Genomic DNA, 16,533 nt, shown 5'->3' on the forward strand with positions numbered 1-16,533 from the left:
TGTTGGTTCACTTTCCTTTTTCTACAAGTATTACTTTGGTTTTTGCTCCTGAAAGCTGGCTGCTTGCATGCCCCCATCATTAGCTAGACCACCCTATACTCAACAAGCTGCCGCATCACAAGATTACCATGTGGCTGTTGCCAACTCAGGGTGGGCCATTTTCATTACCGTTTCTTTCCCTACACCTCGAATCTTTGAAACTTTATACCTTCTCATGTCTTTCCCAATATCTATGAACTGGCACATTTTAAAAGATAAGGTTTCACTTCCTCCAAAATTCATAAATACTTTCTCTTGGCCCTTCTTTTTCCCTTTCATAATTTTCTGTCGCCACCCCGCCACACATGAAATGACAACCCCCTCTCCCAACATGTGCATGAGGTAGCACTTGGAAAAGACAACAAAGGCCACATTCGTTCACACTCAGTCTCTAGCTGTCATGTATAATGCACCTAAACCACAGATCCCTTTCCATATCAAGGCATCACAAAACTTTCCATGGTTTACCCCAGACACTTTACATGCCCTGGTTCAATCCATTGACAGCATGTCGACCCCGGTATACCACATCGTTCCAATTCACTCTATTCCTTGCACGCCTTTCACCCTCCTGCATGTTCAGGCCCCGATCACTCAAAATCTTTTTTCACTCCATCTTTCTACCTCCAATCTGGCCGCCCACTTCTCCTCGTTCCCTCCACCTCTGACACATATATCCTCTTTGTCAATCTTTCCTCACTCATTCTCTCCATGTGACCAAACCATTTCAAAAAACCTCTTCTGCTCTCTCAACCACACTCTTTTTATACCACACATCTCTCTTACCCTTTCATTACTTACTCGATCAAGATCATTGTGTGTGTAGCTATTCATGTATCTATAATTACATCAGGACCTCTTCATAAGAAAGGGCCTTGTTGTTGCTCCAGCAGGTAAAGGGTGCACTACTTCAAGGAGCAGGAAAATGTATACTCCTGTGGTTTGAGTTCATTGACAAGATTGTGCTTATAATGATACAGCCTCACTGTTCCCTGATATTTCAAAGCATAACCAATACTTTTGTATCAAATCAGAATTTCCTTACCTATTTTTTGCTGATACTAATTTTTGTTACATAAAACATGGTTTAGCAATGCACACCAAAAACAAGCTGTTAATCATTTCACTTTCTAAGTACCTGAACTTGTACAAATTGCTTCTCTTACTTCTTGTATTAAATAAAACATGTACACTGTAGGCTGCAAAAATCTAATAAAAATACTGAAACGGGTCCAAACAAATTACAATACAGTAAACCTAATATGACAACTGCTGTTCATAGACGAGTTCACATTCAATACATGTTGAGGAATAGTATTCAAAAATATCTTCATATTCTATTAAATTACACAGAATAGAAACTATGCCATTTCTGTTTTTATTTCAAGTAAGTGTTTTCTTGAGTTGGGTTCAGTTTGACCTCATACTAAAACTACTTGTACTGGAACATAATATGAGAGGGCATTAAAAAAGTTGGATTCATTTCATTACAAGTGAATATGTGAAAAATGAACTTTCTTTCCTAATTGGACTACAAAGACCACCTTAATTTAGTATCATATCACACATTTTTAATTCTGAGCTTCAATGAAACATTGTAATATTGGCTACAAGTGTGCTAACTGCCCCTAAAATCCTCAATATATATATATATATATATATATATATATATATATATATATTTGCGGAAGATGAAAGCCGGCAAGGCAGCAGGTTTGGATGGTATTGCAGTGGAATTTATTAAAAAAGGGGGTGACTGTATTGTTGACTGGTTGGTAAGGTTATTTAATGTATGTATGACTCATGGTGAGGTGCCTGAGGATTGGCGGAATGCGTGCATAGTGCCATTGTACAAAGGCAAAGGGGATAAGAGTGAGTGCTCAAATTACAGAGGTATAAGTTTGTTGAGTATTCCTGGTAAATTATATGGGAGGGTATTGATTGAGAGGGTGAAGGCATGTACAGAGCATCAGATTGGGGAAGAGCAGTGCGGTTTCAGAAGTGGTAGAGGATGTGTGGATCAGGTGTTTGCTTTGAAGAATGTATGTGAGAAATACTTAGAAAAGCAAATGGATTTGTATGTAGCATTTATGGATCTGGAGAAGGCATATGATAGAGTTGATAGAGATGCTCTGTGGAAGGTATTAAGAATATATGGTGTGGGAGGCAAGTTGTTAGAAGCAGTGAAAAGTTTTTATCGAGGATGTAAGGCATGTGTACGTGTAGGAAGAGAGGAAAGTGATTGGTTCTCAGTGAATGTAGGTTTGCGGCAGGGGTGTGTGATGTCTCCATGGTTGTTTAATTTGTTTATGGATGGGGTTGTTAGGAGGTAAATGCAAGAGTCCTGGAAAGAGGGGCAAGTATGAAGTCTGTTGGGGATGAGAGAGCTTGGGAAGTGAGTCAGTTGTTGTTCGCTGATGATACAGCGCTGGTGGCTGATTCAAAGCAAACCAATACTATTTGGTAAAGTTGAAGAATTCCTTACTAGTATTTGTGAATACAATTATTTGTACATAAGGTTAGGCAAGTCAATGCGAAAAGAATGGTGTAACAAATCACGTAAGTACGGTGATTTGTAAAATTCTTTCTTACTTCTGATTGAAATGAACAAGTGGATCATAGGTAGGCGAGCAAAATTTTACCTAAAATAAATCGGAACGTATCCAAACAAAACAATACGTTATATATATATATATTTTTTTTTTTTTTTTTTTTTTTTTATACTTTGTCGCTGTCTCCCGCATTTGCGAGGTAGCGCAAGGAAACAGACGAAAGAAATGGCCCAACCCCCCCCATACACATGTATATACATACGTCCACACACGCAAATATACATACCTACACAGCTTTCCATGGTTTACCCCAGACGCTTCACATACCTTGATTCAATCCACTGACAGCACGTCAACCCCGGTATACCACATCGCTCCAATTCACTCTATTCCTTGCCCTCCTTTCACCCTCCTGCATGTTCAGGCCCCGATCACACAAAATCTTTTTCACTCCATCTTTCCACCTCCAATTCGGTCTCCCTCTTCTCCTCGTTCCCTCCACCTCCGACACATATATCCTCTTGGTCAATCTTTCCTCACTCATTCTCTCCATGTGCCCAAACCACTTCAAAAGACCCTCTTCTGCTCTCTCAACCACGCTCTTTTTATTTCCACACATCTCTCTTACCCTTACGTTACTCACTCGATCAAACCACCTCACACCACACATTGTCCTCAAACATCTCATTTCCAGCACATCCATCCTCCTGCGCACAACTCTATCCATAGCCCATGCCTCGCAACCATACAACATTGTTGGAACCACTATTCCTTCAAACATACCCATTTTTGCTTTCCGAGATAATGTTCTCGACTTCCACACATTCTTCAAGGCCCCCAGAATTTTCGCCCCCTCCCCCACCCTATGATCCACTTCCGCTTCCATGGTTCCATCCGCTGCCAGATCCACTCCCAGATATCTAAAACACTTCACTTCCTCCAGTTTTTCTCCATTCAAACTCACCTCCCAATTGACTTGACCCTCAACCGTACTGTACCTAATAACCTTGCTCTTATTCACATTTACTCTTAACTTTCTTCTTCCACACACTTTACCAAACTCAGTCACCAGCTTCTGCAGTTTCTCACATGAATCAGCCACCAGCGCTGTATCATCAGCGAACAACAACTGACTCACTTCCCAAGCTCTCTCATCCCCAACAGACTTCATACTTGCCCCTCTTTCCAAGACTCTTGCATTTACCTCCCTAACAACCCCATCCATAAACAAATTAAACAACCATGGAGACATCACACACCCCTGCCGCAAACCTACATTCACTGAGAACCAATCACTTTCCTCTCTTCCTACACGTACACATGCCTTACATAATATATATACATATATATTATCCCTGGGGATAGGGGAGAAAGAATACTTCCCACGTATTCCCTGCGTGTCGTAGAAGGCGACTAAAAGGGAAGGGAGCAGGGGGCTGGAAATCCTCCCCTCTCGTTTTTAGTTTTCCTAATGAAGGAACAGAGGAGGGGGCCAAGTGAGGATATTCCCTCAAAGGTCCAGTCCTCTGTTCTTATATAATCAAGTGTAATCTCTATCACTTTCTTCATCCATATATTCTTTTTTGGTAAAAAGAGAAGAAAAATACAGCCAACTAGTTACAGATCATCATCAAGTTCTACTTTATCCCATGAGGCTTGTCAAACAGACTGGCATTTTGGACCATCTTCATTTGAGTGCAAAAGCATTTGACATCCATAAGTAAAACTGTTCGCTGGTGGTAATCTGGATGGACAGCCCAGTTATCCTCTTCATGACAATCCACATTTATCTGGAAAGAAAATTTTTTATCTCCTATAAACTTTACTACAATGAACAAATATGAACCATTTCAAAACACATTTATGCCCTGCCAAATAATCCTTCCCAAAAATCTCAATACATCTGGGGTAAACCATGGAAAGGTCTATAGGGGCCTGGATGTGAATAGGGAGCATTGGTTTTGGTGCATTACACATGACAACTAGAGACTGAGCGTGAATGACTGTGGCCTTTTTTTTTTCCCTTTTTGCTGGCACTACCTCGCTGAAGCGAGGGGTAGCAATGCTGTTTCCTGTGGGGCGGGTGTTGCCAGGAATTGGATGAGGGCAAGCAAGTATATGAATATGTACAAGTGTATATATGTATATGTCTGTGTATGTGCATGTATATGTATGTATAGGTGTAAATGTTGGTATGCATATGTATGCAAATATACATGTATGGGTGCTCATGTGTATATACAAGTATATATAAGTATGGTTGAGAGAGCAGGAGAGGGTGTATTGAAATAGTTTGGTCACATGGAGAGAATGAATGAGAAAAGATTGACAAAAAGGATATATGTGTCAGAGGTGGAGGGAACGAGAAGTGGGAGACCAAAATGGAGGTGGATAGATGGAGTGAAAAAGATTTTGAGCGATTGGGGCCTGAACATGCAGGAGGGGGAAAGGCGTGCGAGGAATAGAGTGAATTGGAACAATGTGGTATACTGGGGTCGAAGTGTTGTCAATGGATTGAACCAGGGCATGTGAAGCGTCTGGGGTAAACCATGGAAAGTTTTGTGGGGCCTAGATGTGGAAAGGGTGCTATGGTTTCGGTGCATTACACATGACAGCTAGACACTGAGTGTGAACAAACGTGGCCTTTGTTGTCTTTTCCTAGCGCTACCTCTCGCATGCATGGGGGGGAGAGGGGTGCCGTTTCATGTGTGGCGGGGTGGCGGTGGGAATGGATGAGGGCAGCAAGTATGAATATGCACATGTGTATATATGTATATGTCTGTGTACGTATGTATGTATGTATATGTTGAATGTGTAGATACGTATATATGCGTATGTAGGCGTTTATGTATATACATGTGTATGTGGGTGGGTTGGGCCATTCTTTTGTCTGTTTCCTTGCGCTACCTCACTAATGAGGGAGACATTTCCATTTACAATACTGAACACCCCGTGTACACCAAATATTCCCTTAACTGCCACATTACTCAACTTTGCATTCAAATCACCCATCACTATAAGCCGGTCTCATGCATCAAAACTGCTAACATACTCACTCAACTGCTTTCAAAAGACTTGCCTCTCATGATTCTTCTCATGACGAGATGTATAAAAGAAAGAGGCAAGAGGTCAAGAGAAAGGTGCAAGAGGTGAAAAAGAGGGCAAATGAGAGTTGGGGTGAAAGAGTATCATTGAATTTTAGGGAGAATAAAAGGATGTTTTGGAAGGAGGTAAATAAAGTACGTAAGACAAGAGAACAAATGGGAACATTGGTGAAGGGGGCTAATGGGGAGGTAATAACAAGTAGTGGTGATGTGAGAAGGAGATGAAGTGAGTATTTTGAAGGTTTGTTGAATGTGTTAGATGATAAGAGTGGCAGATATAGGGTGTTTAGGTTGCGGTGGTGTGCGAAGTGAGAGGGTCAGGGAGAATGGTTTGGTATACAGAGAAGAGGTTGTGAAAGCTTTGTGGAAGATGAAGGCCGGCAAGGCGGCAGGTTTGGATGGTATTGCAGTGGAATCTATTAAAAAAGGTGGTGACTGTTATTGACTGGTTGGTGAGGATATTCAATGTATGTATGGTTCATGGTGAAGTGCCTGAGGATTGGCGGAATGCATGCATAGTGCCATTGTACAAAGGCAAAGGGGGATAAAGGTGAGTGTTCAAATTACAGAGGTATAAGTTTGTTGAGTATTCCTGGGAAATTATATGGGAGGGTATTGATTGAGAGGGGTGAAGGCATGTACAGAGCATCAGATTGGGGAGGAGAAGTGTGGTTTCAGAAGTGGTTGAGGATGAGTGGATCAGGTGTTTGCTTTGAAGAATGTATGTGAAAAATACTTAGAAAACCAGATGGATTTGTATGTAGCATTTATGGAGCTGGAGAAGGCATATGATAGAGCTGATAGAGATGCCCTGTGGAAGGTATCAAAATATATAGTGTGGGAGGTAAGTTCTTGGAAGCAGTGAAAAGCTTTTATTGAGGATATAAGGCATGTGTACGAGTAGGAAGATTGGAAAGTGACTGGTTCCCAGTGAATGTTGGTTTGTGGCAGGGGTGCGTATTGGCCACAAACATCTCATTTCCAGCACATCCACCCTCCTCCACACAACTCTATCTATAGCCCACGCCTCGCAACCATATAACACTGTTGGAACCACTATTCCTTCAAACATACCTATTTTTGCTTTCCAAGATAATGTTCTCGCCTTCCACACATTTTTCAACGCTACCAGAACTTTTGCCCCTCCCCCACCCTGTGACTCACTTCCACTTCCATGGTTCCATCCGCTGCCAAATCCATTCCCAGATATCTAAAACACTTCACTTCCTCCAGTTTTTTTCCATTCAAACTTACCTCCCTATTGACTTGTCCCTCAACCCTACTGTACCTAATAACCTTGCTCTTATTCACATTTACTCTCAGTTTTCTTCTTTCACACACTTTACCAAACTCAGTTACCAGCCTCTGCAGTTTCTCACCCGAATCAGCCACCAGCGCTGTATCATCAGCGAACAACAACCGACTCACTTCCAAAGCTCTCTCATCCACAACACACTGCATACTTGCCCCTCTCTCCAAAACTCTTGCATTCACCTCCCTAACAACCTCATCCATAAACAAATTAATCAACCATGGAGACATCACGCACCCCTGCTGCAAACCGACATTCACTTAGCACCAATCACTTTCCTTTCTTCCTACTCGTACACATGCCTTACATCCTCGATAAAAACTTTTCACTACCTCTAACAACTTGCCTCCTACATCATATATTCTTAATACCTTCCACAGATCATCTCTATCAACTCTATCATATGCCTTCTCCAGGTCCATAAAAGCTACATACAAACCCATTTGCTTTTCTAAGTATTTCTCACATACATTCTTCAAAGCAAACACCTGATCCACATATCCTCTACCACTTCTGAAGCCACACTGCTCTTCCCCAATCTGGTGCTCTATACATATCTTTACCCTCTCAATCAATACCCTCCCATACAATTTCCCAGGAATACTCAACAAACTTATACCTCTGGAATTTGAGCACTCACCTTTATCCCCTTTGCCTTTGTACGATGGCCAATCTTTGGGCACCTCACCATGAGTCATACATACATTAAATATCCTTACAAGCCAGTCAACAACACAGTCATCCCCTTTTTAATAAATTCTACTGCAATACCATCCAAACCTGCTGCCTTGCCAGCTTTCATCTTCTGCAAAGCTTTTACTACCTCTTCTCTGTTTACCGAACCATTCTCCCTAACCTTCTCACTTCGCACACCACCTTAACCAAAACACCCTATATCTGCCACTCTATCATCTAACACATTCAACAAACCTTCAAAATACTCACTCCATCTCCTTCTCACATCACCACTACTTGTTATCACCTCTCCATTAGCCCCCTTCACCAATGATCCCATTTGTTCTCTTGTCTTACGCACTTTATTTACCTCCTTCCAAAACATCTTTTTATTCTCCCTAAAATTTAATGATACTCTCTCACTCCAACTCTCATCTGCCCTCCTTTTCACCTCTTGCACCTTTCTCTTGACCTCCTGCCTCATTCTTTTATACATCTCCCAGTCATTTGCACTATTTCCCTGCAAAACTCGTCAAAATGCCTCTCTCTTCTCTTTCACTAATAATCTTACTTCTTCATCCCACCACTAACTACCCTTTCTAATCTGCCCACCTCCCATGCTTCTCATGCCACAAGTATCTTTTGTGCAAGCCATCACTGCTTCCTTAAATACATCCCATTCCTCCCCCACTCCCCTTACATCCTTTGCTCTCATCTTTTCCATTCTGTACTCAGTCTCTCCTGGTACCTCCTCACACAAGTTTCCTTCCCAAGTTCACTTACTCTCACCACCCTCTTCACCCCAACATTCTCTCTTCTTTTCTGAAAACCTCTACAAATCTTCACCTTTGCCTCCACAAGATAATGATCACACATCCCTCCAGTTGCACCTCTCAGCACATTAACATCCAAAAGTCTCTCCTTCACACACCTATCAATTAACATGTAATCCAATAACGCTCTCTGGCCATCTCTCCTACTTACATATGTATACTTATGTACATCTCTCTTTTTAAACCAGGTATTCCCAAACACCAGTCCTTTTTCAGAACACAGATCTACAAGCTCTTCACCATTTCCATTTACAACACTGAACACCCCATGTACACCAATTATTCCCTCAACTGCCACATTACTCACCTTTGCATTCAAATCACCCATCGCTATAACGCGGTCTCGTGCATCAAAACTACTAACACACTCACTCAGCTGCTCTCAAAACACTTGCCTCTCATGATCTTTCTTCTTGCCCAGGTGCAAATGCACCAATAATCACCCATCTCTCTGCATCCACTTTCAGTTTTACCCATATCAATCTAGAGCTTACTTACACTTTAGCACATACTCCCACCACGCCTGTTTCAGTTGTGCTACTCCTTACCTTGCTCTTGTCCTCTCACCAACCCCTGACTTTACTCCCAAAACATTCCCAAACCACTCTTCCCCTTTATCCTTGAGCTTCGTTTCACTCAGAGCCAAAACATCCAGGTTCCTTTCCTCAAACATACTACCTATCTCTCCTTTTTTCTCATCTTGGTTATATCCACACACATTTAGACACCCCAATCTGAGCCTTTGAGGAGGATGAGCACTCCTCGCCTGACTCCTTCTTCTGTTTCACCTTTTAGAAAGTTAAAATACAAGGAGGGGAGGGTTTCTAGCCCCCGGCTCCTGTCCCTTTTAGTCGCCTTCTACGACACGTGAGGAATATGTGGGAAGTATTCTTTCTCCCCTATCCCCAGGAAGATGTTTTGAAATGGTTTGGTCAAATGGAGAGAATGAGTGAGGAAATATTGACCAAGAGGATATATGTGTCAGAGGTGGAGGGAACGAGGAGAAGTGGGAGACCAAATTGGATGTGGAAAGATGGAGTGAAAAAGGTTTAAAGTGATCGGGGCCTGAACATGCAGGAAGGTGAAAGGTGTGCAAGGAATAGAGTGAATTGGAACGATGTGGTATACCGGGGTCGAAGTGCTGTCAATGGATTGAACCAGGGCGTGTGAAGCATCTGGGGTAAACCATGGACTCTGTGGGGCCTGGATGTGGAAAGGGAGCTGTGGTTTCAATGCATTATACATGACAGCTAGAGACTGAGTGTGAACGAATGTGGCCTTTGTTGTCGTTTCCTAGTGCTGCATCACACACATGCGGAGGGAGGGGGTTGTTACTTCATATGTGGTGGGGTGGTGATGGGAATGAATAAAGGCAGACGGTAAGAATTATGTACGTATATATATATGTATATGGCTGTGTGTGTATATATATGTATACGCTGAGATGTATAGGTATGTATATTTGCGTGTGTGGATGTGTATGTATATACATGTTTATGTGGGTGGGTTGGGCCATTCTTTCGTCTGTTTCTTTGCACTACCTTGCTAACGCGAGAGACAGCGACAAAGCAAAATAAATAAATAGAATATATATATATATATAATTTTATATTATTATACATAATCGCTGTTTCCCGCGTCAGCGAGGTAGTGCCAGGAAACAGACCAAGAACAGCCCACACATATATATACATAAATGCCCTTGCACACACACAGACATATCAACATATTCACGTACACATACATATATACACATATACATATTCATACTTGCTTGTCTTCATCCATTCCTGGCACTACCCAGCTCCACAGGAATCAGCATTGCCGCCCCCTTCTTCAGCGAGGTGGTGCCAGGAAAACAGACAAAAAGGCCACAGCTCCCTATCTACATCTAGGCCCCACAGACCTTTCCATGGTTTACCCCAGACGTTTCACATACCTTGGTTCAGTCCATCAGCAGCACGTGGACCCCGGTATACCACATCGTTCCTATTCATTCTATACCTTGCACTCCTCTTACCCTCCTGTATGTGCACGGGAAAACTCAACTTTGGTGGGGTTGTATTGCTGACAGTAAAGTGTCATCATAGAACTTCTCCCTCTTGGGCTGCCAGAGCCTTTCTAAAGGCTGCTTTGTAAATCTAGAATGACATAAATTTATCTCTGCTACACAAGTGTAGCTTGAAGATAACAGCTCTCAAAGGATTATCAAAGATTAAGCGGCCAATGTCTTCAGAATGAAAATCACATCTGAGATATGCTGAACTGGTGTTTGTAGCATTATGAATATGAGTAATGCCCAAAACAAAGGTTAGAAAGTTTCACTTATACATCTCTAAAAAGAAAAATAATTTCAAATGGGTGTACATCATCCAAAACCATATCATCAAATTTATAGGACTACAATATATCCAAATCTAATAATAGGTCAAATATCAACATATCAATACCATTCAAAGCATTGCAGCAATTAAAAAATTTTGTCATGTCAATGTCCACTGCAGTATTTACTATAGCCAATGAATGAGAATAAGAAAAAAATTAAAGGAAATGAGGGCAAAATAAAGTGCATCCAAAACTACGAGCAAGGTTAAGTCTTTTAATGCTATCTTCTTTACCATGGATGTTTCACTGATTGTTACAGTATGTAACACAACATTATCCCTGAGGTTCATTATCCTCTCCACTATTGAATGATTTCAATACGTTGGATAGAAATAAATCCCAATCATACTCACCAGTCTTAATCTAGCACTTATATAAAATACAACATTCCATAAGCAAAGTACAGCATGCGATTCCACAACTAATGAAAACACAGTACTTATTAAAAGACTTTTACCCATCTTTCTCACCCAAGGAAATACTTAAAGTATAAAACGTGTATTCTAATTTTCCCAAACAAAGCCAAATGATATGCTAACCTACACTGGGTTACATTACATGTGGTTTAGTTAGCTTATCATCTTTGTGAGAGTGTTTACAAGTTTAGCAATGCACCAAAACTGGCTAAATACTCAGTAATTCCGTTTAGTAAAGGTCATGCAAAGTTTTGAAAATACAATAAGAAATGCTGAGTACGTTTTAGAGTATTATAAATTATTCAATACTGTTAATTATGGTAATAATGGTGTTATGAAAACCTTACTTAAATGCCCTGGTAAGTGGGGTTTATCTTAACTTTCAATACTCAAGCCAAAATATAACATTAACTTCCACGATGATGATGGCAACTGCTGATAAGTATCAGGAAACTGACTATGAACTAAGTGACCACTCTAAACAGCACAGCCTGGCAAGCACCCATTCCATGCAGTACCTTGCAGCTCATACCATTAATATTAGTATGATTCATCATAATCTTGGCTGGAGAAGATCATGTGAGGCTTCTCTAGGGTCTGTTTAGTTTTAACCTGTATTTTAACCTATACCTAATTAATTCCACATTATCTGATATTCATAAGCCTTATCACCATCAATATCATAGAATACCATGTGATCTAAATCACACTCTGTTGCTTCATTTAATTCTTTAGTCATTACACTACCACTGAAGAACAATAATGCTAAATATCTAAAGCTAATTTTAAAGTAAAGCTAAACTAGTAACATACTAAAATCTGTTATATTTAATTCTCACGTTTTCCTTGATCTTCATAGTCCTCCCCACTTTCTGGGTTCACTATGGGAGCAGGATGGAGAGAAGGGTAGTGCACTAATATGATGTACATCCTATCATTCCCACACAAAATTTCTCTTTTATCATCAAATAAATTGGAATGTGATATTATTGAAAAAATATGGTGGAACAAGTAAATATATAATTCGCTACTTAGAATGATATACATTTATAAGGAAATAAAGCATGCCAATTAAAGAATGAACAAAAAGTAAATGGTAAAAGTCTAATTTAGCTCTGCTTAGCTAATAGCTTTAGACATAGTGATATTTTTCTGCAGTGTTGGTTTAATGTTTAATGCATCATATAGCAGTTACTCAGTATATTCCGGAAAATTATATCTTAAGGAATAATGATGAATCAGGTAAAAGTCAAGGGAGCTATATATATAAAAAATATGTAGGATAAATTCATGTAAGGGTAAGAAATAAATTCAAAGACAACAACACAACCAACAGAAACTTTGCTAACCTCCTGAGCAATCAAAATCTATCTAAATTTCAATATTCTAGTCAAATATTCCAGTCATAACCATGGCTGACCATCAAGAAAATGGCACTAATAATCAACTAACATACAACATACTGAGCAGCCATGCAATCCCCAACAGCAATTCAACAACTGGGTATGGTAAGTGTGAGATTTTCAAAGGTGCGACTGATTCTTTACAACTGCTTTACTTGCTTTTACATTATTCTACGTTGGTAAACATAACCAAATACTACTGCTTTATCTAACTGAATTAAACATAATGCTCCAAATCATCCTCCCCAATTTATTTATCATCTACACAACACTACTATTGCAGAACAAAATCAGTGAATGTCCAAAACTAGTAGCGATAGTGAGCTAAAACTAACTTTTACCATAAACATTTATCTACCCTTAAACTGTAGAGAATTACTCTCACCTTATGAATTCAGTGCGGGCCTAAACATTCAAATTTTTCCTCGATTCTTCATCTCCTTTGCAAGCTTGCGCTTCTCCTTTCGTTCAAGGTATTTCTCAACTCTGTTTGTTTTCTTCAGCTCTTCATATTGAGCAGCCTTAAGTAAAATCTTCTGTTCCCTTTTGGTCATAAACTTTGGTTTCTTTCCTTGCCTAAGTGAATCCATTTGACGGTGTCTTACACCTTTACGGATTTCCATTCCTTTTTCATGTTTTGCTTGTTCCTTTTCCTGATTCTCCATACGCTGAATTATGGATCTCATCTTTTTCTTTTTGATAGGATTAGACACTGACTTCATTTCTTCCTTTAAAATTTCCTTTTCCTTCTTCCTTTGGTCTTTAAGGAAACGATAGTTTCCTTTCCATATCGTCATATTCAGATGTCCTGACAGATTATCAAATCTGGGATCTCGAGTAATCTTCTTCTTAACATTATGTCTTGGAAGAGAGAATAAACGTGGAGCAGCTTTACGCATCATTGGTACTTCACTGGGACGATTCTTGTTGGCACGTTTAAACTGTTCTTGTTTCTCTGTCTGCCTTGTTTCTGTGGGGTCAGAGGAGGGATGTCCACTTCCTTTAAGTACCTCCTGCTTGAATTTTTTCACGCCCATATCTTCTTGAAGTTTTAGAAGTTGTTTCATAGACATCTTACTGTAAGGATCTTGATCTTCATCATCTTGCTCTGGTATTTCTCCATCTCTGCTTTCATCACTATCAGTTTCTGAACTACTGTCACTCTGATATTCGGAAGGGAAGAATCTCTGCTTGTTATGGGCATTCATTTCCCATGCAAATGACGTACCTGATAAGCCAGAACTCGGCTTTTCTGCAAAATCTTCATTAAAATTCCGAGATGATGGAGAACTCATCCTTGATACACGTGTTTTTTTCAGAAGATAAACAATGGTACAAATCCTTTATTTCTTTGCACAGTTCACCTAAATCCCACCTGCTTTCTAACAGTGTGCTGTTTCATTCCTTCATGAGACTGACTGGTTATTCTATCCAGGTTACAGAGATGTAATCAACAATCTTTACCAAGAGAGACCACAGGACAACTTGTAAACAGAAACCAGGTGTTCTCTATCGTCCGGACAGTCGCGTTTGTGTTTATCTAAAAACAATTCCATACACTAATCTTTATAAAAGGTCATATGATATGAAGATTATATTCTTATATATAAAAAAAAATAAGTAATAAAAGAATTCGACTTCTTTGAATGAAGCTTTCGACGTTCGAGTTGATTTCGATTTGCTGCAAATTGGCTTTGATTTTATATGAAAATTTTCCCTCCCCCCACCCCCAAAAAATTATAGAATGACTTATGTTTTAGAATATTAGTCGAATTACACATAGGGCATTATTTCTTACTAGTTGAATCGAAAAGTTAGTCTAAGAAATTTAGATTTTTTCTTTTTTTTTTTTTTTTTGGAGGGGGGGGTGAAGTTCATCAAAATGTGATTTAAATGTCACTCAAACAGGGCCTATGGAAGGTGGGTGCAAAGGGTACAGAGTACCCGGGGGTCCAAAACGGGGTTCGGGAATTTTTCGGGATTTCAGGAAATGTTTGCGTATATTGAAGACTAGCATTCACATTTTGTGTGAGCTTACATAGAATATTAAGGCGTTTGGCATAAGAACAGGGATCAAGCTAATGACTGAGAATGTAACATTGTCCATCAGATATTCATAATACAGAACACTGCCATGGAGGGCAGAATTTAGGTTGGTCCCACATGTAATGCCTGTCCATAGAAAAGAACTGAAGCAACCATCTCTCATCTGTTCTAGGTTATGTGAGAAGGAAGTCAAGTATAGTTTTGTGGTGAAATTTATTAAACTGAACTGATATTATAAACATTAGGAAATTTAAATGTATGATAAATTCACATCAAAAGTAGCAATATGACAAATCAATATATACGGGAACTTCAGTATTTTCAAAGTCTATAGACTCCTGCTGTCAACGAACACATGTATCACTTAGGGTAAACAGCATTTCGTTCTTCGTTAATTCATGCATCAGCCACATACCACATCTTCCTTTTGTCTAATCAATGGTTGTGTATATGACCTAGAGGAGTATTGTTGTTTTTACATCGTTGAACAGAGTTAATTTTGAGACGCCAGTAATAACTGACTGCACGCTTTGCCATTGTAGTCATCAATGGATTGTTTTATGAAATCTATGCTTATAAGCCAAGCCCTGGAGCATATAAAGCTATTCAGCGATCTTAAAAGTTTATAAAATTCTTAGAAATTCATTTCGAATCAAATGACCAATTTCAGGTTTGATAGACCAAGAACAGAACAAATAGTATATATATAGTATATAGCATGACCTTTGCGGCATGGAAATTATAATTCCTACTGCCATAGCTCAACCCAACACTGCTCCACACAAGGCCCGCCACAGTGTTAAGTCCATGTAGATCGTGGGGAGTCAATGATATTAAAGTATAATATAGTTACCTAGCCAAACAAGGGAGGTGTTTTATTCACTAGAATTACTTTCATTTATTGTTTTCTTGATTGTTCCAGTAATTTGTAATGTATAGTACGTTTTTAATCTATGAAAATTTGTAGTTTATATCCTGTATGAATAATCATGTATCCTAATAGTGCATTTATGTAAACAGCCATGTGTGAAAAATGTTTATCAAATGACACTTCATGGAGAAAAACTTTTGGTGATGGGAATATCACTGTGGTTTCTCATAAGTGCTGTTGTACCTGTGAATTCTCTTGAAAAACTGGTTTTTGGCACAAATTTATACGCTTTGCATAATCGATTATGTGGTGCAGAAGGTAACTCTTTTAGTTAGATGGCTTTTGGACATTCACACTGCTTCTCTGGTTTATCTAAATGTGCTTCACTAAAGTACTCCTTGTGTTCGGCGGTGGACTTATAAATTCATTAGCCATTTTCCCTCTTCACCGATGCAATTATCAGCAACAAACGAGCCTTCTTGGTAAATACATCACACAACTATCCTTTACTTTTGGAAAATATTGCATTTAAATTTTTCAATATCTGAAGACTTTCTCCAAGTTTTCAATGATTTTCAGGTACTGCCAAAGCAAATTGGTTGCGGTAATGGCAATTTTTATGAATTTATGATGCCCATTTCATCCAATGTTTTAAAACTGGGGACAGTCCGTTCGACCAATGGGGCTACTGGAAATTATCAATTTCCAAGTCTTGATAGTATTTAATATAAACCATAGTAAATCAATTTTCATAACTGTAAACTTCAAGTTTCTACCAATTAGGTATCTAACTAAATGCAGTTTTTAACATGCTTTTTTTTGTAAAGGTAGATATTTCAATTATCAAACATTTTAGTTATTACGTGACACATTGTCAGCATCATCCTGGAAAAAGAT

At 39.4% G+C, this 16,533-nt stretch overlaps 1 protein-coding gene across 3 annotated transcripts; it reads right to left on the reverse strand.

The window, feature by feature from the left end:
- Positions 1 to 3,752: 3,752 nt before the first annotated feature.
- On the reverse strand, positions 3,753 to 14,242 carry LOC139753786 (ribosomal RNA processing protein 36 homolog). 3 transcript variants are annotated; one of them, XR_011713766.1, is made up of 3 exons: positions 13,105 to 14,242; positions 10,455 to 10,539; positions 3,753 to 4,381 (listed from the first exon to the last, which is right to left on the reverse strand). XR_011713766.1 is itself a non-coding variant. In XM_071670650.1 (2 exons), exon 1 carries the CDS (start codon positions 14,012 to 14,014, stop codon positions 13,133 to 13,135), a length of 882 nt encoding a protein of 293 aa, XP_071526751.1. In that variant the 5' UTR covers positions 14,015 to 14,242; the 3' UTR covers positions 3,755 to 4,381; positions 13,105 to 13,132. The 3 variants fall into 3 exon arrangements, 1 of the variants encoding a protein (XP_071526751.1); XR_011713765.1 differs by lacking the exon at positions 10,455 to 10,539 and adding an exon at positions 12,156 to 12,197; XM_071670650.1 differs by lacking the exon at positions 10,455 to 10,539 and having other exon boundaries at positions 3,755 to 4,381.
- Between the last annotated feature and the right edge of the window lie 2,291 nt (positions 14,243 to 16,533).

This window comes from Panulirus ornatus, chromosome 15, assembly GCF_036320965.1.
Source record: "Panulirus ornatus isolate Po-2019 chromosome 15, ASM3632096v1, whole genome shotgun sequence".
NCBI lineage: Eukaryota > Metazoa > Arthropoda > Malacostraca > Decapoda > Palinuridae > Panulirus > Panulirus ornatus.